The 26,010-nt window shown below is 40.9% G+C and overlaps 2 protein-coding genes across 5 annotated transcripts; one reads left to right on the plus strand and one right to left on the minus strand.

The window, feature by feature from the left end:
* The first annotated feature begins 374 nt into the window (after positions 1-374).
* On the plus strand, positions 375-18,269 carry trpm5 (transient receptor potential cation channel, subfamily M, member 5). Of its 3 annotated transcripts, none has more exons than XM_085275703.1 (26): positions 375-471; positions 2,211-2,278; positions 3,867-4,023; positions 4,124-4,304; positions 4,647-4,813; positions 4,943-5,120; positions 5,952-6,016; positions 6,445-6,630; positions 6,958-7,057; positions 7,243-7,361; positions 8,851-9,198; positions 9,999-10,142; positions 11,857-11,980; positions 12,198-12,343; positions 12,991-13,103; positions 13,208-13,312; positions 14,052-14,310; positions 15,761-15,879; positions 16,043-16,175; positions 16,290-16,464; positions 16,645-16,813; positions 16,959-17,137; positions 17,351-17,483; positions 17,628-17,700; positions 17,831-17,933; positions 18,012-18,269. In XM_085275703.1, exons 1-26 carry the CDS (start codon positions 445-447, stop codon positions 18,155-18,157), a joined length of 3,717 nt encoding a protein of 1,238 aa, XP_085131829.1. In that variant the 5' UTR covers positions 375-444; the 3' UTR covers positions 18,158-18,269. The 3 variants fall into 3 exon arrangements, with proteins under 3 accessions (XP_085131829.1, XP_085131830.1, XP_085131828.1); XM_085275704.1 differs by having other exon boundaries at positions 17,831-17,921; XM_085275702.1 differs by having other exon boundaries at positions 17,831-18,269.
* On the minus strand, positions 18,250-26,010 carry traf6 (TNF receptor-associated factor 6). Of its 2 annotated transcripts, none has more exons than XM_085275708.1 (8): positions 25,882-26,010; positions 24,320-24,655; positions 23,921-24,071; positions 22,981-23,139; positions 22,800-22,871; positions 22,375-22,452; positions 20,456-20,788; positions 18,250-20,316 (listed from the first exon to the last, which is right to left on the minus strand). In XM_085275708.1, exons 2-8 carry the CDS (start codon positions 24,634-24,636, stop codon positions 19,711-19,713), a joined length of 1,716 nt encoding a protein of 571 aa, XP_085131834.1. In that variant the 5' UTR covers positions 24,637-24,655; positions 25,882-26,010; the 3' UTR covers positions 18,250-19,710. The 2 variants fall into 2 exon arrangements, with proteins under 2 accessions (XP_085131834.1, XP_085131833.1); XM_085275707.1 differs by having other exon boundaries at positions 25,777-25,935.

Raw genomic sequence — 26,010 nt, forward strand, 5'->3', positions numbered from 1 at the left:
CTCTGATAAACTGAAGCAAGTGAGCACAATACAGAGCACCAAAATGAAGGAAATACACTGAACCTTCGTGTCCATTCGTTTTATATACAACACACACCATTCACTGACCATGTCAAACATGTGGAAAGTTTCCATATGGAAATGTTAAGCCTATAATTCTTAAGCTGTCCAAGAACATTGCCCTGCAGTGTAGAGAAACTAGACACAAGGCTGTTCCATTTTGCAAGTAAAGGTGTGGTCCAGATGAGGGTGATGTGCAACGGCTGACCAACATGCAAAGTGATGGTGCACGCCAGTGTCTGGGATTGGCTGGAGGGAGGGCCCCACCTTTGCGCTACTTCCTAATAGCCCAGGAGGTTCACCTGAGGCTTGTGGAAGGACACCCGCTGAGCTCTCAAAGGTGTGGTTCTGCAGGGGAACAAGAGGGGAACATCTATTTCAGCCATGCAGGAGGGACAAGACACACCTCTGGTGAGTATCTAAATTGCAGCTCATTTCTTTTCTCTTCTTCTTCCTTTTGTTGTCTTTTTTTGTCTGAAAAGCATCATCTCACACACGTTAAGACATGTAATGATGACCACTGGAACACCATTGTGTGTCTGTGTGTGTGTCTCAAGCTACATTAAGATACACTAGTTAATAATAAAGTAGATAATTAAGGTTTTAAAGTCAAACAACAGATCAGAGAACAAAAAGTTAAAATAGCTCAAATTTGAATCTTCAGATTTTACATTTTAGGTTTTTTTTTAAAAACAGAATATATTTATTAGCCATTCACCAAATCACTAAACTTGGTGAAATGGCAAAGTGTGAGGAAAAAAGGTGCTAAAAATATTGCTTATGGAACATTATTGTTAGTTTAAATGACAACAAATGCATAAGCATTTAAAAGAGGCCCCACATATGAGCCCTAACAAAGTTCATTTAAATACTAGACTTCAAGCTAGAAGTGCGCGCGCGTGTGTGTGTGTGTGTGTGTGTGTGTGTGTGTGTGTGTGTGTGTGTGTGTGTGTGTGTGTGTGTGTGTGTGCATGGAAGAGTGTGTGTGTCCTTGAGATACCCACTCCAGCACACATACACACAGCTGCTTGTCCTTTCCTCTACCTTTGCATGTAAATCGTCCTGTTTGCATGCCCAGTAGTCTTCTCCCTCCCAGACCCAGACCTGTAGTCAAATAAAAGCCTCCACAACAAGCTGCTCTCTCCCATTAAAACAGATGGCTGAACACAAATTGACTCGCCGCCTGTATATTAACCATTGAACCACAGTTGCTTTAAAACGCATGTTCTTTACTCAAAGTAAATGGGGAGGCTACTGCTGTCGGTCACAGGAATTTGCACTACTATTATTTTTTTGTTTGTTTTAATCGTCTTTCACAAAGCTGCTCAAGCGCCCATGCAAATAAGGCTGGCTGATAAAAGTGTCTGTTTACTGAGGCAAATGGGTAATCTTATCAATATTAAATGAGCCTTCTTTCTGAGCTCAGTGTATTTTGGTTCCTATGAAAAGACTCATCCCGAGATAAACTGAACTGTAAAACAATAGCTCCGTATAAAGAAGGTCACGATGTCAAAAGCGGATCCCCTCCCCATTTTTCTCAAGGTTCTTTCCAGGTTAGGTTGTTCCAGGTGCCTTAAAGAATTTGCCACAATTTTTTCTGCTGATTTATGCTGTCTTAGTTGCATATTCCTCTTCATATAATCCCAGACTGACTCCATGATGCTAAGATCAGGGCTCTGTGTCTACCATGCCATCTGTCGCAAGACTCCTTGTTCTTCTAGCTCAAAACAGTCTGTTATGAGGCTTTAAGTACGTTTGGTGCTGTTGTAATGCTGCACAATAAATGCTGGTCTGATCTGATGCATTGACTGATGTACACAGTCCTAAATATCTAAAGCACCTAAAATTTTGCACAGGGCTAGCAAATGTCCTCATTTCACAACTTATAAGGGGGCTTACATTTAGAGGTTCAGATGCATGTCTGTTTCCCTGCTTCGTGCATACCAGCAAAAAAGAGGGTTTTGTGCATTTGTAGTTCAAACATGGGGCACGAAGCACTTTGCATATGAAGCGAGAATGAAAATTCTGCCAGCTTTGCATTGACCACATGTACTTCTAAGAAGCTTTCCGTCTGTAGAGCCAGCGGTGAGTGAGTCATACTGGATTTATCGTTAAAGCGACCTAATATCTGGGTATTCATTTGTTTACAGGGGACGCTGCAACCACAGACGCGATGCCTGCAATGTGGGGACACGCTGGAGTGGTCAGAGGAACATGGGTGTGTGTGTTTGTGTGTGCAGCACTCTGAAACAAGAGAAACTTTTTTTTTCTTCTACAGTAGAATTATCGGCTCTGACAGAAGCTTTTTTCTCAAACGAGTGTTCAGAAGCATTCGTGATGAGGACGTCATCATCAGAGCAGCTGAAAAGGCCAACGCTTAAGAGGCCTCACGGGCAAGAGTGCCACAGGATGAAACCATTTGCACTGGACTAACAAACATTAACTAAATCCAAGTACAGTTTTCTTTTTAAATTATTCATGAGAGCCGGTCCATTCCTGGCTGTGGAGAAATGAATGCTTTCTCCGATATTAAATAAGAAGAAAAGCACAGAGCTACATTTTTCATTTAGCTAATACTGGACGAAGCAGATAAACCATAAAGCATTTAAATCATCTAAATGAGTTCATTTAATGAAATAACCTCCCAATTTTTTATTCCATCTATGCATCTTGATCAAATTAAAAAAAAAATGGTACTGCAGGAAGCTTCAACCCTGTCTGGAAATATTAGGCTTCTACTCAAGTGAAAATTAAAGTGAGAGTTAATGGAATAGCATTAATTACTGATTTCAGTCCACTTATGTTAAAAAAAAAAAAAAAAGGAAAAATGCTATGGGGTGGCTGTAGCTCAGGTGGTAGAGCAGGTCACCTCGGAAGGTTGGTGGTTCGATTCCTGGCTTCCCCTAGTCTGCATGCCAAATATCCTTGGGCAAGATACTAACCCCAAATTGCTCTCCGATGCATCCATCGGAGTATGAATGTGTGTGAATGTTAGCTAAAGAAAAAAAAAAGCACTTAGACAAATGTGCTTGTGTAAATGGGTGAATGCACAAGTTGTATAAAGCGCTTTGAGTGCTCAGAAGAGTAGAAAAGCACTATATAAGAACCAGTCCATTTACCATATGGGAAAGAAAACAAAAAGAGTGTATGTTAGGGATATTTAAAATATCGTTAATAATCAATTCAATGTACAAAAAAATAGAAATGAGTGTGGTACATATGGAGAATTTCCATAATATAATGTTATGTCTGATCAGAATCGGAATCATTGTTATTTGGCAAAGTTTGTGCATACAAACATGGAATGCATACAAAAAGAAAGAAAGAAATAGGCAATATATATAAATATGCAAATATACACAAGAAAACCACAAGTTGCAGAAAGTCTTTAGAAACTATACAAAATGCAGCAAACTACAAATGGGCAGCAATGATAAATATAAATAGGCTGAACACAGTGCAACCTGGATGAATCTTAGATATGAATTTTAATAGTGCTTTAATGTCAACGTTAAGGTGTTTTTGTTGAACTTTGACAAGCTTTTTTTTATATTAAAAAAATACATAAACACACACGGTAATAAGAAGCAAACCAAATCAGCAAAGAGAACAGTGTAACAGCCTTGGCAGGTGAAATTAACTGTCCTTTTGTAATTGCAACAGCACAGAAAAGTGTTGCTGCATGTTTATGAGGAGCTTTGTGGGCAGGATAGTCTAGATAAAAATTGAATCTGATTCTTTTTCATACCTTTTCTGTGCTGCAGAAGACTGATGCATATAACAATTTCACACTTTTTTGCTGTCAGTGTCCTGCTGGGCTGTTCCTGCTGCTCTACAGTAGATGAGACTCTAGAGAATGTAGCCAGAAGACTCGGCAGCAGAATGAAGAAAGAGAAGAGCCACTGGGCAGCTGGCAGAGTTGGTGACATTGACTTTCTCGGTCCGACTAAAACGAGAGGAAAGGTGAGACTGGATGTCATAACGAGTAAGGAAAGTAACATAACAAGAGTGTGCAGTTCAACCGGTATACTGACGCATCACTTTCCCCCTTGCCTTCAATCAGTTTGTGAGGGTGCGCAGCAACACAGACCCAGTGCTGATCTACCAGATGCTGACAGAAGAGTGGGGTCTTGCTCCTCCACACCTGGTGGTTGCAGTAGTGGGAGGCGATGAGGTGGCTCAGATGAGGCCCTGGCTTAGGGACACACTGAGAAAGGGACTTGTGAAGGCTGCACAAAGCACAGGTTATAATCAAGGGTACAAACTGGCCCTGGCTTTTGAAATCACAGAAATGGAATCTTTTTAGGCTGCTATACTGGCAAGAGAGTGCCTTTTATTTGATATATAAAGTGTTGTTTTTTTCTGTGATATTATGTGGTTTTCATTAATAAATGATATGATTAATTTCAGAATAACTAGCTTTATGATTATATTGGCAGCTACAATAGTTTAATATGCAATCTTGGATCCAACTTTCCAGTTTGATACTCATCAGAATTACAACTTTGCAGAGAGATCATGTAAAATTAGACATCAAACGTTCAAAACCTCATATGTACATATACAACTGCATTGCTGTTCTCTAGGGGCATGGATTTTGACTAATGGCCTTCGCTTTGGCATCACCAAGCACTTAGGCCAGGCGGTACGAGATCACTCCTTGGCCAGCACCTCTTCTAAAGTTCGTGTTGTGGCCATTGGCATTGCTCCCTGGAACATGATCCACAACCGAGAGGCACTACTCACAGCCAAGGTTCCTGTTCACACAAAGGGAGCACAAGGCCAATATTAGTATCCTCCATGAACTAATATTTACATCTCTCGTGTTAACGTGTTGTCGCTGTCCTCTTTCCTGCTGGGTATCCCTTCATATTTTCTTAAGGTTGATGAACCCGCAGCATACAAGCCTCAAGACCTGCCCCATGGATCAGTGTATTCCCTGGACAGTCACCACTCTCACTTTGTTCTGGTTGAGGAAGATCCCAACAGACCTGGAGCCACCAGTGAAATGAGGGTGAAGCTGCTCAAGCATATCTCTCTTCAGCGCACAGGTTACGGAGGTAAAAATCTTTTAGGTCATTGCTGGGAACCAATCTTTGACTTAAGCAGTATGCCGTATGTTAACGTTGCTTCATTAAAAGTTTATATCGTTCCTTTACATGTACCTATGTAAAAATGACACTGGAATGTACTTACGAGAATTCATTGTGACAAATGGTAGCTTTTATGGATTTCAATTATGGATGCATTTTGGCATTGTTTCATTGTGGTGTTGCACATAGTACATGTGGCTGCTTCATATATAAATAGCTTCTTTTTTTTTTAAAACAAAAAAGGAAAAAAAAAGCATATTCATATTTTATGATGTTTATGAATTCTTGAATTACTTCACAAGCACAATAGCAGTGAATCTAATGGAGTCTATTTTTACCATTTTAATTGTAAATTAAAAATTTCATCGTAATTGTAAATTGTAAAGCATTTTGTGACTTTTGTTCTTGAAAAGAACGATATAAATAAGCCTTACTTAATTGCTTACTTACTACTTTTACTGCATATTCAAAAGTAGCCTGTTTCCATAAATAGTGTTTCAGTCATTTTCCTTTTCGGGTTTCCAAAGCTGTTCACATTTAATATCAGAGCAAAAATAAAAACAACATTTGGTTCAACTATCCACAACTTAGAGACAAAGGGAACACATCACAGAGATATTTTTACACACAGAGCATGCACAACCAATGTAGGTAACACTTCCTGTTAGTGAACCTCTTATATTTAACTTGCTTTAGCCTGCCCAGAGCTACTAATGCTACCCCTGTAAGCTTCTTTGCAACCCACCATCACCCCAGCTTCTCCTTTTTCTGCATTTCATTCTGTGAATATTCTTCTAGGTGCAGGAAGTTTTGAGATCCCTGTTCTGTGTCTCTTGGTCCACGGAGAACCCAGGATCCTAAAAGTAAGCTTTTTTTTTCATTGTGCTACATTAGCTTCTCAAGAACTTTAAAGGCGAAACCATGAAGAGACCCTCTGAAAGGCAGATTTGTTTTGTCATTCAAATGTGCACATTCTCAGTTTGAACGCTGGCTAAGGCTTGAAAATTAGGCTCTGAGTCAAATTTTGGTGGTGCCATCTCCTGAGGCAGCAGACCAAAGCCAGACTGAGAAACAAATTCTTTCTGTTTTCACAAAACTAATCTCTTCAACCAAAAAGCCCATCAAAGTCACCAATGCATTTGCATAAATAGAGCCATTACTGAGGAGATTATAGACTACAGCTTACACTGAGAAATATAATTCTTGTTGATGTTTAGTTGGGAAGTTATCATCTTTAAAAAAAAATCATATCAACTGAAAATTCATCAGAACACTGTGTCCCTTCTTGCAGAGAATGTATAAAGGCATTGGCAATTCGACACCATGGCTGATCCTGGCAGGCTCTGGAGGTGTGGCTGACATCCTTGTCACACTGATGAATAGGGGCTGCTGGGATACGGACAGTGTTCATGAGCTGCTGCTGGACACCTTTCCAAATGCCCACCACAGCACAGACATCAGTAACTGGGTCAAGCTGGTAAGAGCGATGTGCACAGCGTGGAGCAGGCACATATACAGATATGCACATCACAAGACTTGAACATTGGCAGAAAAATAGGGCACACTGGGGAAGATTGTGAAGGAAGCTAATGTAGGATTTTCATCATTATCGTCAACATTTGTATGTGATGACCTAATTAAGAACACAAGGAGGGAAGGCAAGACAACAATTTCGTAACATATTTTTTTCCGAGCTGATACACATAATAAAGGTACTTTGTATACAACACATTAAATTCTCTTTAATAAATTGCGTCACTCAAATGATATTTCCATAATTACTGACTGTCGCCCTGACAATCAGATTCAGAAGATACTTGATCACGAGCATCTCCTCACTGTCCATGACCCGGAACAAGAAAGCTCTGAGCTGGATACAGTCATTCTCAAAGCTCTAGTCAAAGGTAAAATATTTTTCTTGTGAGAGATATGTTTAAGAAACTTGCAATTTCCTAAGGCTGCACAATTACAGGTTTCCTGACATGACAGTTGCAATAAGAAAGAGCTTTGACATTTTGAGCGCTTGATAGATTGTAAATCTGTTGACATTTTGTGTGTGTGTGTGTGTGTGTGTGTGTGTGTTTATCAGCTTGCAAGAGCCAAAGTCAAGAAGCCCAAGACTTTCTGGATGAGCTGAAGCTGGCAGTGGCCTGGAACAGAGTGGACATTGCAAAGAGTGACATTTTTAATGGAGATGTGGAGTGGAAGGTGAGACAAAAGGATCTGATCAAGGTTTGACAAATTTTGGTAATTAACCTCCTAGGACCGGCCGTCCACATATGTGGACATCACATTTTGGGTTATTTAGACCAAAATACTCAATTCTGCTCTACATGGGCCTGATATCCACTTATGAGGACATTATACTGCTACTGTTCTATCAAAATTTAAAATGAATATCCTCATTTGTGGCTCTCACTTTTCTTAAAAACAAAAATGAGGTAAAAAAAAATAAAAATCTGGTAATTCTTTGTTTTTACATTCATCGGGCCCCAATATGCCCAAATATCAAAGAGAAATTAAAAATGCATGCAGTGGAAGAGTTCGGGTCTTAGGAGGTTAAACCTGGCGTGCCTGCTAAAGCAACATTAAAAGGGAGTGGGAATTTTTCGAGTACAATCAGTGAGAGTCTGGGCTATTTAAGGTAATTAAAACAAAAGCTAGCCCAGTTGTGAATATGCTAGTATTCTAATATGCTCACAATGATATCAATAATATATTTCATCAGATATAATATTTTTCATTATCACTATTATAGCCAAATGTGCTGGTTTCATAGTCTGTATATAAAAGATGGATGCAGCTAGCGTGACATTGCCCACTGATTTGTGGACTTCTATTTTGAAGGCTGAAGCCTGACATTTTGGCAGTTGCCATGTTTTGCTGACATGAGATGTCATGACTGAAAAGTGGAGACTGAGTGAGAAACCCATGATAACTGCACATAGACAGGCAGCAACAGTCCGAATTATACCCTGCTTTGTCATCTATTTTTGTCTAAATAAAAGCAAAATGTACACACTGCGCACCATTCTCTGCTAGATATGATTTAAAAGTAGTGAATGACACCATGAAATCATCATTATAGTGTTCACTGAGATCATAAATAAAGTGGAAAGTTGGGTTGTTTTTTATACATCTTTATACAATCTGACCTCTTTTTGCAACCAGCCCACGCCCTCTACTGGCCGTTAGGAAGAAGGCAGGATTTGAAAGAATTTAAGAACCAAAGAAAAAAGTTTTGACACACTTCTATGCTGGAATTCAAACCTAGAGGCTATGTCCACCTTTTTTGTAGAGGCTGTTATCATTTTGATATATTAGCCTGCTAACATAGCCTAATTAATAGATGTTAGCAATTAACACCAACCTCAAAGCACCAGCTGTGCCAGTAGGATTCACCTTCAGAGGATCATGGATGTGTGTGCAAAATTACACAGCAGACCACCTAATAGCTACCCTCTTAGACCTCTACAGAGCATGTTTTTAAAGCTGTTTAGCATGTGCAATTTGCAATATTCACATTTGGATTAAATCTGCAAGAAAGGGATTTATTGAATAGTATTATAGTAATAACAATAAGAGTACCAATCAAGACTGGTAAGGCTCTTCATAATAACAGAAAAGAATATTTTTACAGCTGTGAAGAAGAGAGGTCATGAGTGAGTCACTGTAATAAGTCTACTGATCTTTGCAGGCTTGCGATCTTGAAGAGGTGATGATGGATGCACTGATCAATGACAAGCCAGACTTTGTACGCCTTTTCGTGGACAATGGCGTGAACCTGGGAGAGTTCCTTACCTATGGCCGTCTTCAGGAGCTTTACTGGTCTGTCTCAGAGAAAAGCCTCCTTCACAACCTGCTCCTCAAAAAGTACGAGGAGAAGCAGCTTCTGCTCGGAGCTGCCAGGACACATGGTCCACCCGGGCACCATCCTTCCGAGCAAGGAGACCGAAAACCCCGCTTCACCCTCTATGAGGTCGCCAAAGTGCTGAAAGACTTTCTCCACGACTCTTGTAAAGGCTTTTACCAGAAGACTCCCACGGTAGGTGATGTACTCTTCTTTGAAAGTTCCAAACAAGCAATATGTTGTCTGTGTTAGGTTTCTCATCCCTTTTGGTCTGCCAACTTAAAATGAAGCAGTGTCTCTGTGAAACCACATAAAGGTTTGCATTCATCTATGAGATGTGAGCAGCGAGTGAGAGAGTTTACCTCTAACCTACCCAGGCAGCTATATTCGCAACATTTAAGCGCCTGAAAGATGCAATGAACCAGAAAATATATAGACTTTGTGGTAAACTGACTTCCCGGAAGACAGTGAATCTTTAATGGCGACTTTAATAGCAACTCATCCTACCTACACTAATAGCAGAAAAAAACATCAAATCTACCCAATAAAGCCAAAGTGCTCTTTTCAGGGCAGCCAGCCCTTTTGTTACTCCTATCACATCATCATTTTTTTCTCTCTAACTGCAGCAAAAAAGAGATGGATCATCGTGGAAAATCACACCTGCTGCTGCACTCTAAAAATCCCTATATTTTCTCTAATTATGCTGTCAGGTTTTGTGCTACTCACTGTTGTAAGGCTGGTTGTCTCAAAGAAAAACACAGCCACAGTCAAATGTTTTCTTGGCTGAAGGTCTGCTTGGCTAAATTCATTACATATTCCAGTTGACAACCAAGCAGCTATGACTTCTTTACAGCGGAGCGAGGGAAATTGGTTTTGCGGTAAAAGGACTGTCGTAGATTGACTTATGTAAGCACTGCCTGTTCTGTAAACTGTGTGCGGCTGCCTCATCTACTATACATATTAAATACATTAAGCGTTCTCTCTGTGTGCTCCAGGAGAAGCCAGCAAAGGGTCGACTGTTCCACACCCAGAAGAATCTGGCTGAGTTAGAGGAGCGCTGCGAGCATCCTTGGCGAGATCTCTTCCTCTGGGCGGCCCTTCAGAACCGGCAGCAGATGGCTAACTACTTTTGGGCCATGGTCAGTCTTGTCAGCTTCTTTAGTCGGTTGAGCTACAGCTCGTACTATCTCAGCACTGTGCGGCTCGATAAATAACTAAATGTGCCTGGCTTTGGAAAATTCTACTCAAAGCAAAGTGAAGTGAGCAGAATTATGCTGTGATAGTTTGCGTTCTGCTTTGGGTGTGATGAGCGATGCGGGCCAGCCCAGTGCAGGTGTAGGTCAGTCCTGCCATATGAAAATGTCACTCGAGATTAAAAAAAAAAAAAAAAAGAGCCCGGCAAACGGCGTATTTATCAAGAACTGAGGTGAACTAAAAAGCTATCTTATCTCCAAGAACATTATTCAAATGAAGGTCAGGCTGCTTGCTGAGGCAGCCAACCAGCGGTGAGCCAGCGCATGCGTGTCTAACGTCCTGATGAAGGTAATGAGACATATAGGCCGACAAGGGATTGATGTCCCACGAATAGTTTAAATGACACTCATCAATGATAATTGCTCTTTGTTTTCAACGTCTTTTCAAAGCACCTTTCATTTCTTTATTGCCATTCCCTGAACTGAGGCAACCAATTGTTGTAATCTCACACGCGGTCATCATTATGTGCTCTTTTCCAACGTCTTATATTTCAAACATTATCTGAAATTATGGTAATTGCGTTCAGTGTGTGCCCATCCCCCACCTCTAGCGCCTCAGCACTCAGGCTCTGGCCTGGACTCTGGCATTCGTAATTTGATTGTTTGAAGTATTTCCCACGTTGAAGGCGACAATTATTCTTGCAGGCTAGCAAAATCTCACATATTTATTATGTGCATATACAGTATGTCGACCCAGGAGCGTGAAGAAAATGCAGCATAATCAACACAAATCATTGATCCTTTAAACAAAAATGGGAAGAGCCCTCTGCTGCAATATGCTGCTCTTCCTCACAGTCCAGTGCATGAGTATTAGCATTACTGGTGACTTTAAACGGACCATAGATCTGCTTGTAAGCATGAATATCTCTTGAACATCTCATAAATATGTCTTTTCGTTAACCCTGGACTGATGTTCCATCCAGCATCTACCCAGCCTTCCAACCATTATACTCCAAGCTATCAGAGCCCTAGTTGGATAAGTGGTTAAGAAAAGAGTGAATCTGGCTGTTATCTATATGTAATACTTGCTTTCCTTGTCTTCCCAAGACCTGTAAGAAGTTAGAAAATGTCCATTTTTATATGTACAACAGACAGGTTTATAATGTCAGCTATATATAGATATGTTGTAAAGAATCTTTCAGTTCATGAAACATTCAGGGGAACTATCTAGCCACACTGTGAAAACAGTCATTCTTTATTTATACTTTACACAATCCATGCAGTTCATATACAACCTAAAGCAAGCAGCTTCCTTCTGGGTTATTCAATAGATCAAACTACAGAGACTGAAAATAAAACAACCATTCAAATATGCCTTACATTCAAGGTCAGATGGTTAAAGCCCTTCAAGAGCCTGCTATCATACCCAAACTGGCTGACTAGTTATTTTGGCCGATAACAACGGTGTCGCACGACATGTAAGGAAGTGCCTTTGAATGCAGGCTTTAGAAATCACATGGGGGAAAAAACCTACAAGTTGTATCTGTAGTAGCCCCATGCACACAATAGAAGCATTTAGATGCAAAAGATGCAGCTCTCAAAAATTCAAATCCCCCTTTCAGACCCATTTCTTGGATACAGCTCTCTTGTAATCTTTCAGGGCCCTGAGGCGGTTGCGGCAGCCCTGGCGGGTTGTAAGATTCTGAAAGAGATGGCACGACTGGAATCTGAGGCTGAGTCCGCACGTAGCATGAAGGAGGCCAAGTATGAGCAGTTTGCCCTTGGTGAGTACATAAACTGTTTAATGACAGGAGCTGATAATGCAATGGTCAAACATAGCAAGAGGTAAAACCTCTAACTTCAAGCCAGCAGTGTTTTGCTTTGCTTTTTTTTTGTTATCCACAAGCACAAACAGATTCCACTTGAGGGACTAAAATATAAATCTGGATGTAATCTAACTGAGCGGTTGACACTGTGTAACTACTGTTCTTATTGTGGCAGATGTCTTTGGAGAGTGTTACTCCAACAGTGAAGACAGGGCTTATGCTTTGTTAGTGAGGAGAACACACTGCTGGAGCAAATCTACAGTCCTTAACTTGGCAACTGAGGCAGATGCCAAATCCTTCTTTGCCCACGACGGAGTTCAGGTGACAAGAAGACACATGCGGTGCTCCGTTTTAAAATTTATACGTTTCATCCTACAGATTAAGTATTGGGAAGCCGACAGATAAGTCTGGTTCTTTGCCACCATCTCTGCTGATATACTGGGTTTCCATAGCAGTTATTAAACATTTCCCTCTGCACTGTATGCCATTAGATACTTAGAAGCCACTTTATGCACAGTTTTGTCTAAATATGCCTCCAACAGATGCCCTTGCTATTAGAAAGTCATCAGTGAGAGTTAATTGGTATTCAGTGTCAGTAGGGAAGGTTAGCACATGGGAATGATATATTTTATTCATAGCACACAGTCGGAATTACCTTTTTAATGGGATGCCGTTAATTACAATCCAGTACATGTGTAATATTTCAAGAGAAAGTGGGTTTCCCTGGTCTCAGGCAAAGTAGCTGCTGGTTAATGAAATGGTTCGACTGGGGGAGAAGCATTTTGATTTTGATTTTTTTTTCTGTCTGTCTATCTGAGATAACTCCACATATGTTTCTTCTGTGAATATGGGCTCCAAGCTGCAAAGTAGAAATTTTGTAAGGCCTCTGGTGCCCCCTTGTGGTAACCTGAATTTACACACTCTGCTAGTTTGCCAATGTTGTATGAGAAACTGATTCTGTTCTGCAGGCTCTGCTCACAAAGATTTGGTGGGGGTCTATGAAAACAGACACAGCCATCTCCAAACTCGTGGCGTCTTTCTTCTGTGCACCGCTCATATGGACCAACCTCATAAAGTTCAGGTGATCAGTCTGTTGATGAACTCCACCTTTTGTCTTTGCCATGCTGATGAGCTCTGTGTCACTCAGTTGTGTGCATTATCTGGGTTTTGGGGTTTTCTTTTCAGTGATGAAGAACTTGACAATCGTAATGCTGGCAAGCAGTTTGTGGAGCTGGACAGTCTGGACACAGAAAAGGCTTTACTTCTAAGCGATGATGATGATGACCCTCTGTGAGTTTGCTCTCTTGTTTAATTTAGAGTTCATAGACTTCAGCGTGAGTGCACACTGATCTGCTTCTTGCCAAAATGATTAAGCTAAAAATGTAATTTCAGTTGTTGTTTATATTTTCTATTCAGCAAGACTGTTTTTTGTGACAACAAATTAGCTACTTAATGTTTTCTTTCCATTTTTGATTATTTGCTTTTAATTCGATTTACTTTGAGTTCGTTTCCAGAGTGGATTTTCTTGTTTCAGTTGGTTTTTACTGTTTTAAAAATCTTTATTACTTCAAGCGTTAGGTCTACACTTTTAAATTTTTACTATATGAAGGGTAATTTGTCAGAGGCAAAATTTAAGGAAAGTCAGTACAGGTATTGCATTAAAAGCACTTAACTATTTGAATGCTGTTGACTTACAGACTTGTAGACATCCAGAGTGTCGATACACAGATCCATCAATGCTTCACAATGTTTGTTTGTTTTTTCACATCTAATTGTGGTTTTGTTTTTAGTTTAGTTTTAGTTATCTATAATAACCTTGGTGCTAAAACCCTATAAACACAAATGAGCTGCAGTGTGAATAATAATGCGAATAAAACACTTCCTGATGCCCGTCATACCATCTCAGACTTATAACATCAGTAATGTTTGAATTTTAGAATCCTGGCTGTTAATCTCCATTTACATGATTATATCTATAGTTAGATATAGATTTGTCTTTACATATTAATGTGGTGTCTTTTTTTTCCAGGGACTCTTCACCTGGAGGTCAAGCAGATCAGAGCTGCGCCTCTGTTTGGTGGCGTTTCTTACTGCGTCGCTGGCGTCGCTTTTGGAGCGCTCCTGTAACGGTGTTCCTCGGCAATGTCATCATGTATTTTGCTTTCCTCTGCCTCTTCACTTACGTGCTGCTGCTAGACTTCCGCCCGCCGCCGCCTCTTGGCCCTGGAGCGCCAGAGATAATGCTCTACTTCTGGGTCTTCACAATGGTTCTGGAGGAACTTCGACAGGTGATCATCTAATCATGCTGGCACCTATATAATGCCAAGAATCAGCATCTTTCTCTCTAGGCAGCGTGACACCTTTTTCGAAGCAGTGGCATTTCTATTAGACGTGTTAGGCTCTGACACATCTGAGTAGGAGGTGATGTGAATCGCTACAGTGAGCTCATTGTCTCAGGGGTTTTAAGCCTTTCGCCTCTTTAGTGAGCCAGGTCAGACAAGCATGATCCCTTATTGCACCGATCCCACTGAGCTCTCTTCCCTTGGGCACAAAAATGCCCAGATGACAAAGTCCTTCACCACTCTATTTTTCAATGTGTAATTCAGACAGAATTATGGTAGAGATTTCCAAAATAAGAACCACACTGCTGCAGGCAACTCTGGCATGCTACCATGCCCAGCAGGGCCCCTGTGCATTCAAAAGGATGGCTCTAAGGTGCATGCCTTTTCCTAAATGAAGATAACGCCACAGGGGCCTTGTTATCATACTTTTTTACAAAAAAAAAAAAAAAACTTCAACAGCCTAGTTCTACCAGCTTTTTAATAAACGAGTAGTCCCAGTCTGCTCCCTCTCATAGAGTTATGCCAGTAGTGCATTTTGCTCATTTTACCATCTTTTACTGCAGATTTATTAAAATAATTAATTGCTGAGTGTAAGCTAGGTTTACCTTAAGTGTTTAAATCTACAGCTTGTACCTGGGGACAGTTGAAAGTATTTGGATGTCATGTAGACATCTGTCGAATGGCACTCAAAGCTTTCGCACAGCAGACTGTGACTTTGTGAAAGCACACATGCTGCCCTCAGCTTATTGACAAACCAACTGCGCCATCAAGGGACCAAGCAGTGGTTCTTAAGGCACGTTCAGGTAACCTGTTCAAGTCACAGGAGAAAAGTCAACCTCACACTCTAAGTATAAAAGACATTTGACAGGACTCACCATTTGGTTGCACTGAAGGTCCCCTCTAAAGCAGCAGAGCTGTGGGGACTGCTGTGCAATGCCACACATTTCGGCATCAAGCTGATGCCAGGTAAAAGACCACTATTAATGATACAAATACCAATGCTTTTAAACTACAAAGGCAGCCTGTGTAGGGGACAGCAGTCTATCATGATTTATGACATGAATCATCATCAATTTGAAAATTCTGAACACATTTTAATGAGCACTAAATCACTGTGATTAGTATTTTCCACAATAATTAGCTAACACAACAAAACACACCTTTCAGCTTTTCAGAGTGAAATATCGATCTGATACCAATACCAGCGTTGGTATCAGTGCTATTGATTTTGGGATCGACCTTTAGCTGTGGGCCCTGGAGGTGTGTTTGAATGTCGTTCTAGTATTTGATCTGAAAGAAGTCAAGACAGGCTCAGATTTTCTGATGAACAGTTTTACAAAAATATTCACATGTAAAAAAAAAAGATATATCTCTTTATTAATCTTTATGACAACAGAGCTTCTTCACTGATGAAGAGATGAGCATCTTAAAGAAGTTTAAACTCTACGTGGAGGACAACTGGAACAAGTGTGACATGGTTGCCATCTCACTCTTTGTTGTTGGGGTCTCCTGCAGGTAAATCTAAATCTAATGTGAGCACTTAGGCTTTAGTATGTGTCGTGGTGATGATTGTGGCTAAAGCATCAAAATAAGTAAGCAAGTGGTTAAATGAATGAATGGCTGAATGCAAAAAAAGAAAAGTGTTGCTACAGGGTGTGATTTATTTTTTTTCTCTCAGGATGGTGAATGACACCTACGAGGCGGGAAGGACAGTTCTGGCCATTGATTTCATGGTGTTTACTCTGCGTCTCATCCATATCTTTGCCATTCACAAGCAGCTGGGACCCAAGATCATCATTGTGGAAAGAATGGTGACCAAAACAAAATCATGACTTTAAGTTGTGCTCTTGCTAATAGAAGAAGACGCCTAAAAAGAAGATTAAGACGGAGATCTTTTGCTCTCTCTCTCTTTTTTTTTTAAACAGATGAAGGATGTCTTCTTCTTCCTGTTTTTCTTGTGTGTCTGGCTCATTGCATACGGAGTTGCCACCCAGGCTCTCCTCCACCCCAATGACCAAAGGATTGACTGGGTGTTTCGCAGAGCGCTGTATCGTCCCTACCTGCACATTTTTGGCCAGATCCCTTTGGAGGAGATAGACAGTACGATACATCCTTTAACTGTTTATCTGTTTGTGAAAAAATGCAAAATACTTTGCCAAGATGTGTAATTAATGTTTTGCTTATGCTTGCCATTGGGGTTGTAATGTGTTTGCCCTAGATTTTTTTGTTCCCCCCCTTCTAATCTTATCGTATCTTGTTCTTACATCTAATGGAGCGCAGCTGCTCGCATGCCTGAAATGAACTGCACCGATGACTCAGACGAGATTATCAAGGGCCTGCGGCCACCATGTCCCAACGTCTATGCCAACTGGCTGGTCATCCTGCTGCTGGTTATCTACCTCCTCGTCACCAATGTCCTGCTGATGAACCTCCTCATTGCCATGTTCAGGTCAGGGGATGAGAATCCAGGAAAACGTGCATACATTTGCCCGTCTGATCACATGAGATGAGCCAGTGGCTTATTGAAATTATAAAATTAAAAAGAAAAACACACATACACAAACTGGTTTACTTGCTTCTTCCCCCATTTGCAGCTACACATTCCAGGTAGTGCAAGGCAACACAGATATCTTCTGGAAGTTCCAAAGATATAACCTGATCGTGGAATACCACAGCCGTCCAGCACTGGCCCCACCCTTCATCATCATCAGCCACCTCTCTCAGCTCTTCCTCAGCCTAATTAAGCAGCCTGAGTCCAAGCAGGAACGTCTTGGTATGAAGGCTCTATATACACTTTTCCATTAGGGGCTATTAAGCCGTTATTTGAAACAGACATTGAAAGAGTCCTCTGCGGCTTAGGTGGCTAAACAAAAACCAAATCAAACACAGGCAAACACATGGCGGGCTTATCTTTGTCTCTCACCCACCAAGTGGAACTTTTTTAGGTTAATTGGTTACTCACTTCCTTGCTTTTGTGTGTTGCCAGAGAGGGAGTTGCCGGCGGGGCTGGACCAGAGGCTGATAACATGGGAGACTGTGCAGAAAGAGAATTACCTGGCCAAAGTAGAGCGTCAGCACTGGGAAAGCAGCGAGGAGAGACTCAAGAGCACCTCCTCAAAGTAACGGTCACTTTATAATTCTTTTGCAAAAGTTTGCATGCTATTCTCAAAGCAATTAAGTTAGAAACTCTTGTAGTACCTGCACAGCACCAATCTGTGTCTCTTAAGGTTAAAATGTTCTAAATGACTTTGTTTGGGATCAAGGGTTCAAAGCTTGCTGAAGACTGTCGGTGGATTTAAGGACCAAGAGAGACGACTGGCATCCATGGAAAGTCAGGTAAACGGTATACTGAGCTCAATAGCACCATCCAGGGATGCATTTTCCCAAATCTATTTCAAGTTTAAAGTCTAGTGCAGAAGTAGTTTATAAGTTAAAAATAGTGACCTCTGACCTTTTTTTTCTCCAGGTCAGATATTGCGGAGAGGTGCTGTCCTGGATGGCTGAGTGCTTTGCTCAGAGCACACTCAAATGTGGGAAGGACGCGCCGAGAGTTCCGAGTGAGTCAAAAAGTAATTATGCAAAAAGATTCAAACACAGTGCTTTGTGCCTTTTCGATGTAGTCCAAGCAATAATATGTCATTCTCTAGCGTCTCTTGCAGGCGACAAGACAGATGGCGCCGCTGCAGATGCATCTCAAAGTCAAACAGCGAATGAAGCGAAGCAAGAAGAAAAAACAAAACCGGGACATCCAGGATATGGGGCCAACAAAAAATTTCCTTACATTGATGAATAAAAGTGATAATGGCTGCATACAGACAGCTGAAGAATATTGAGAGAGATGAAAAATATTTTTTTAAATCCAATAAGGGGAAAATGGACTTTAAATGAGTGAAATGGTGTTTTATTTATAAAAATATTGGGTCCTTTAGAGGAAAACATTAAATGTTCCACTGTGGTAACTGTGTTTAGGAGGACAGCTTTCATTAGCTAAAACATTAATCCAATCAATTATTAACATTTCATGGAGCGTGACAAAGTTGCATTCACATTTACACTTCAATTATTTAAGGTTACATTAGTTAGGAGCTTGAGTAAAAGGCACTTTGAGTAATCCGTCCATCATTTCTGCTGTTTGTGCCACAGTGATGCCTCAAAAATCAGGATGGGCAGAAGCAGTGACGCTTGAAATGCGGCATTTGGAATGGACAATAAGTTTTTGCTGATTCTGTTCCACACAATGACCTTTCTCACAAGATACCCCCGTGGAGCTTTTGTGTTACTGCTGTGTTTCTCATCAAAATTCTCTGTGTGAGATCCTGGCGTGCCCAAATGTGGCAAATGCATCACTTTCTTTGTAAAACATCTGAAAGGGAATTTTGAACGTTACCACCCCCAAATGCCCTTTGTCCTACAGTGGAACAGAGAGATTGTTCCTGATTAAAAGGAAAAATGGCCAGGGTTAGTTCACTGCTTGGAATTCAGTTTCACCTGTTCAGGTTCATTTGCATCTATTCTAAGATAAATAGCACCTCCAGTGTTTCCAATATATGCTGTTTACCCAGAATATACAAGGATGGAGGAGGAGAGGGAGGGGGAGGGGGGGGGGGCTCTAGGCTTCCATTGGTTTGGCTTGCCAAGGTGAGTCAGTAGACTAAGCACACATAAGGGGAATGAAAATAAGATTGTGTCTATGCTAATAATTATAAGCGTTTAACTTTCCATTGTTACCTAGTGACCCTTTTTTTTGGTTCATGATTCAATATTAGATAACATATGATCGACTGTGGTTACAACAAATTCCCACAACTGATTCTAGGGATTTAAGCCTGTTCACTTAATTGAGCATTTTATAAAAACCTGTCATTTTCATCCTCTGCTGTTAAGAATATGTAATACATTATCCACATATCCTGTACACACTTGCAGATGACAAGGGAAAAAAAACCCAAAAGAGGCATCTGCTCTTTAAACAATGATTGAAAAATGACACTAGAGGTAAAAAATAAAAACCCAAAACCAAAAAGTCCTCATGCTGTGTTCTACAACAATAGCAAGAGAGCCTGTGGTGCTGAGCTGATTAGATACAGTTCACATGGTCTTAACAGCGTAGATTTAAAGTACATATCTCTCATAATGATCTAAATGAATTCTGCTGTACATGTATTACAACAAACATTGAGATCTTGAAAAAAAATAAATACTAGCTATTTTAAAAGGTTGTTAATGTCAATTTTTCTTCCACTTGATCACCATCAATTAAAAATGAACTTTACTGAATTACTAAAACACTGGTAGAGGTACCATAAATGTCAGCTTGTGGAAGATCCCACACGAAGGAGTGCGACTTTAGTCTCTTGAAGCAAATGCCTCAGGTCCTCTTGGCTGTACAGCTGGTCCCTCACGGTGAAGGATATTGTCAAAACGCGGCGTCACCTCGCAGCGGATGAGCAGAGTGTCGTCTTTAACATAAGCTCTCTGACTCAGCTGAGACAGGTGCATGAAGGTGACATAGCCAAATCCTTTGGGATTGCGCTGAATTGTCGGCTTCTGGAAGGCCTGTAGATCTGGTTTAGTCTCCATTGCCTCCATGTGATGCTGACCCTCAGGGCCCTGGTCTAGGATGGCGAGCCGGATGGTTCCTTGAAATGGCCAGGTAAGCTGCCCATCAAAAGCTCCTTGCATGGTGTGCACAAATAGGGAGATGTAGTTGGAGCAGCGAGGGGCATTGGGGGTCTGCAGGTGTAAGCGCAGGCACAGCTTGTAGCCTGGGCGGCCTGTGTAAAAGCCGGGGCTGTGCTCAACCACTGGCTGGCCCGCTTCTTGGTTCCGCAGGTGGACTGAAAAACCTTTGAGGCGCCAGATGAAGATACCATTGCAATGTTGGGCCTCCAGCTCTTTTACTGTATCCTCCAGCATGGACACTCTACGCCTGAGCTCTGCTAGCTGGCCTGCCTGTGAAAATGAAATGGGAAAATATTTGAGAGAAAATGAAAGAATAGAGGCTTTGAGACTAATCTAAAAGAAACTAATCTAAAAGAACAAAAACAAACCAAAACCCCAAAAGGTCAAAATACACTTGGATATCACTTACTTGGGTGTCTTTTAAGATGATGAGTTCACGGAGCTGGTGATCCTGCTTCACCAATCGTCCATCCATCTCACGGAGCCTCTGCTGCATCTCTTCACTAGACGGACCTGGAGCACAACTGCTACTGCAGCTCAGAGCTGCAGCCCCTCTGGGCCCACTACAGGCCGGTACTGATGGTGCAGCTCCTTGATCCTCAGAGGAAAGTGAAGGTCCTAAAGTCCTCAGGGGTTTGGGTGTAGTACCATTGAGGCTAAGGCCACGCAGAAATTCAGCCATGTAGCGCATATGCATCTGTGTGAACTCCTGCATGTGCTGAGCCAGGTTGTGGCGCTGCATCTGCAGAGTCAAACCAGCTTTAAAACTTGTGTCGCAAACTACAAAACCTATTAACCCAGACCTTCCCAAAGTGTGCCATTGCAGGGGGGGCGCGGTATGAAAAGGGGGGAAAAAAACAAAACGCTTGTACACTGCTAGCACGGGGCACCCACACAAACGCAAAGCAGGAGATGAAGCATCGCTGAATATGTTTCCAAACCAACTTCATTCTAAGCCAGAGACTAGAAAATATCCCTTTGGCTTCACCTGCACAAGTGCCAAGGTAGGTCTCCCCTGCAGAATTGGTTTTCCCTTGTTGGGAGCAGCACTGGGCTGTTTAAATCACGGACAAACAGTATCCCACATTTTTGATTTTTAGTTCACAAACACTTCTTGTAATGACTAACTACTCCTGACATTTTGGAGATGTTAGCTCTTTATACAGTAAAGTTACAGTGGGATACAAATAATATCAGGCTGATCCTGCCACAGTTTCCATCATCAAATGTGAGATTTACAAGGAGGGAAAACCGTACACCTCTCTGAACAGTGTCTGGGAGGCTGTGGTTGCTGCTGCACGCAATGTTGATGGTGAACAGATCAAAACACTGACAGAATCCATGGATGGCAGGCTTTTGAGTGTCCTTGCAAAGAAAGGTGGCTATATTGGTCGCCGATTTGTTTTTGTACGTCAGAAATGTATATTTGTGAATGTGGAGATGTTATATTGGTTTCACTGGTAAAAATAAATAATTGAAATGGGTATATATTTGTATTTTGTTAAGTTGCCTAATAATTATGCACAGTAATAGTCACCTGCACACACAGATATCCCCCTAAAATAGCTAAAACTAAAAACAAACTACAAACTACTTCCAAAAACATTCAGCTTTGATATTGAGTTTTTTGGGTTCATTGAGAACATGGTTGTTGTTCAATAATAAAATTATTCCTCAAAAATACAACTTGCCTAATAATTCTGCACTCCCTGTACACTGTGACGCCTCTGCCTTTCTAAATAGAGGGACAGTAACTGTGTGTTTATATGTAAGCGTGTAAAACCTGAAGATAGAGACAAAATACTGTTTATCTGCCATTCTGCAATTCATCACATGTAAACAATAACGTGGCGCACAGCTGACGTGAAAAAAGGCACATACCTTTGACGTGATGAACTCTGTATTCCTTGTCCACACGTAAACGCAAAAAAGGAGTTTTAAAAATCTCAGTTTTCGGTGATTCGAAACGCCGTTTACGTGTGGACCAAACAGCTGCGTTTTTTAAAAAAATACCGGTGTAGGTGCGGCATAGCGTAAAAGAGTTAGTAGTTTATTTCCTTACTACCTGTAATTTATTGCAGATTACTTGTATTTGCTTAATTGTTTACTAAATGTTTGAGGTGTGAAATAAACCGCAACGGAGCAAAATATGGGTGTGTGTGGTTGGAGGATGTGTTTATGCCTCCCTGTGCGCGCGCGCGGGGGGCATTTTTCTTGTAAAACAAAGGGGGGGCCAGCAAAAAAAGTTTTGGGAACCACTGTATTAACCTATTAAGAATGTGCTGTATGAGAGCTGAAAGAATGGAAATCTAGAAATTGATCACCTACCCTTTCTTTACAGCCAAAGATGCTAAAGTTACAGGCAATAGGTGCTTTTGGGCAATCTGTGTCACAGTGAGACTCCATCTGGGGGGGAAAAAAGAAAAAGAAAAAAAAAATTCATTAGTAAATTAGCTTCAGTCATATTCAGATTGGGTTTTTTTTAAGCATTTCAAAGAGATTGCTTATTGCTGAAAATGACAGACAAAGGGAACAAGGGAACAGGAATAACAGACAACAATTAAAACAGAAGTGGTTCCACTTTCTACTGCTGAAATGGTGACTGTCCTTCTGCACTGTAACATGTGATGTGACCGAGTTTGGAATGGTTCCCCATTGCTTAAACAAGAGAGTAGTTCCTGTTTTGATCACCACTTCCTAACCCTTCATTCACCTGAGGCCTCTTCTTCATGGCAGACTCTTAAGAGACTCACCTGGTCTCTGACGAGCTCCAGCTCACAGTACTGACACTTCACACTGGCAAAGGGACACTGTTGCTGATGAAGCTGAAGGAGCAAATGAAAGGAGACTATTAGGAAAATTTCCTCACAGACACACAAAACATCACTGTAACTCTGCCATGAGATCTGTTCTTGAAAAGTGATTCAATGGTACCTCTCTCTCCTCATAAAGAAAGCATGCCACACAGTCTGGACATGACATGGGTCTTTTTTGGCACTGAACAGTTATGTGCTCTTCTAGCTGGCTCTTTTTCACAGACTGCTGGCACTGTGGACAAGGCACAGTGGCAAACTCACAATGCACCAAATGATCCTGGAAGTTAAAACAATAAAATGAAAAAATAAATACAAAAAACATTTAATTTGCTTCTGTAGCAGGAAAGTCTTCATCTTTAATCATATAGCACATTTAAAAGACATCAAGTGTCGGCCAAAGTGCTAAACAAAGGGATAATATAATCAAATAAAAAGAATTAAAATAGATAAGATGAAAACAGAAAACATTGTGAGACATCCATATGTTTGTAAAGATATGTGTACATGCAAATATGCACATACATATACAAAAATATACATTCAGCACACATACATGAACATAAAATACATGTATACGTATACACATGCAAACATCATCCAATGAGATAAAAGACCAGAATAGCTAAAACAGAATAAAAGTGGTGTCAGGAAAGCTGTAACAAGTCCTCTGTCCACACCAGAGAAAGACACAAACTGGGGGATGAACTGTTATTTATGTGCCAAGAAAAAAAAAAAGTGTAGTTGTGGTGGTGTTCTCTGAAGTCATTTTATTGTGTTGACAAACGTGTTCTACAGCAATCTCAAAAATGTCTACAAGCCGCTGACACCTGTCCATTTTATGAAGTTGGCAGTCAGCAGTAGTGAGAGGTTTATAATCACACTGACAAGCAAAAAGCTTTAAAAAAAAAAACAAACCCAAAACAAAGTGATCACAATCATAAATATGTCTTTGAAATGTTCACGTGCAAAGCAACTGCATCTTCAAACACCAGCCTGTTAACATCCCTGACTTCGTGTTCTGTGTTTGGATCAAACATGTCTGTCACAGTTTTTTTTACCTCCAAATGCCGGAGCTCCATCTTGTCGGCACAGCCCAAGTTTGGACAGCGAACAGTTAGCGACAGAATTTCCCTTTTGGCAAAGTTATCAGGGAACAGTTGGTCTTCTGACAACATTTCGTTGTCCACTGGGCACCTCTGTCCCGTATCACTGATTTGCAAGAAGAACAGAAATCGTTGGTCCCTTTTGTCTACTTCACTATTAAAACAAGTACCAGTGAATTTTTGGATCATTCGGAAGCCTTTCATTTCTAAATCATTACTCCGTAATTTGCCAGATTGCCCTGATGCTAATAAAGAACTAACAAGGATTCAAAACTGGCCTGTGAAACTTGTGATGATAAATGAAATAGAAACCTAAGTGCTCATTGCTGATTAAAAAGATGCACAATAGCATACCGGATGGATTTCTCAATGCAGCTCTTGCAGAAGCGGTGACCACAGCGTGTTTGAATGGCGTTCCTCAAAGCCATGAGACAAATGGGGCACTCGTATTTACTCTCCAGCGGTGGATCAAACTCCACATCGTAGCCCTGCAGGGGGGCAGCCTGAAAGCTGCTGCTGCTCATGAAGGCACTAGGGTTCTCTGAAGGGCTAAGAATGGACTCCTGTTCTTTTTCCAGCATAGCCAGAGCACAGTCAGACAGCACTCCACCAACAGCTCCATCATAGCTGTCCTCCTCTAAACCCCCCTTATTGCTTTCACAGCAGGCCATTTGTAGCAGGTGGCAAAGTCTGAAAGAGGTAAGGAAGCATGAAATAAATTCTAACTCTATTAACTTTAAAATAGACATGTGCATTTTTCTGCTTTTAAAATGGGGATATTTTTACTTCAGCCGCACAAAAGAGATTTTCTTTTTGTATGAAGCTGCTAAAAAGGTTTTGTAGAGTTACACAATGATATGATGTTCAAGAAATATCCTCCTACAACCATCTTTATAATTTCCTCCAATCAACTTCCTCCCTTCTTTTAGAAAAAACCTAAAGCAAATCAGCTCATTTATCATGAAAACAGGATCCCTATGGGAAGGTTTTAGGGTTATTTCTAATGATCTTTTTCCTTAATGAGCAATCAGACAATTTATTTTTCACATAATCGCATTACCAATTCATTATTTGGCCTTCCCTTACTCTTCCACATCTAATCTGTGGGTTTGTAAGCAAATCCTATACCAGAAGAGTTAACACACACACACACACACACACACACACACACACACACACACACACACACGTGGGAATTCACTTCAGAGAAGATTCTTGGATTCTTGCAACAAACCAAAATAAATAGAGAAATCTTCACAAACCCGAGTATGAACTAATGAAATATGCAGTGTAGTCTTTGGTTGGTTATTAAACTATAATACTGAACAACACATTTTGTGACAACTGGAATTAATCTTAAAGACTCAGTCTTGAATTTAGATTGTAAGATTAGTACCATTTATCGTTACTCCTTATATCCCACCTAGCTTAACAAACCAAATAAGCTAATCATCCTTGACTATATGCAGCTTTGTACATAAAAACATGCCAACCAGACTGTCAACCTGTACAGTGAGTCATGTACAAGCTATGGGCGTCGTAAACCTCCTCCTTGAATCTACTATTCCTCTACATGGGGCGTAACTTTTACTTTTCATTAGTCAGCATCAGTCAGTCGATAAGGTTCTGCCTAAACTCCAACATTCGGTATCAAATCTTTTTTACATAAAACACGTTACAGCTAGCTAACAGTCTGCATACAACGACTGGAAGTGTTGGCACTTGACGAACCAGCCATGCCCCTGGATACGGAACTACAAATGCGAATCTGGTTGCAGTCAAAAGTAAAGTATTAAAAGAAAACCACTGACCAAAACAACGGGCAGCGAAATCACGTCCCTCACATCGGTGACAAAAGCGTTATAAGCTCCGAATGTGTCCGTGAACGCAGGTTTTTATTCTCGTAGCACACCCACCTTTGCCTTGAAAACGTCTCGAACTTTTGGTATCTACAGAATTTCCTGTTTTTTTCTTTTTCCAAACGTCATTACATTTTTTTTCGCGCTTTGCAGACGCGAGCGCCATCTCCTGGTGGGAGTCTATTG

This window comes from Mchenga conophoros, linkage group LG1 (genome assembly GCF_057382185.1).
Source record: "Mchenga conophoros isolate Kocher_MC1m ecotype Shallow Benthic linkage group LG1, M_conophoros_male_GT1.1, whole genome shotgun sequence".
NCBI lineage: Eukaryota > Metazoa > Chordata > Actinopteri > Cichliformes > Cichlidae > Mchenga > Mchenga conophoros.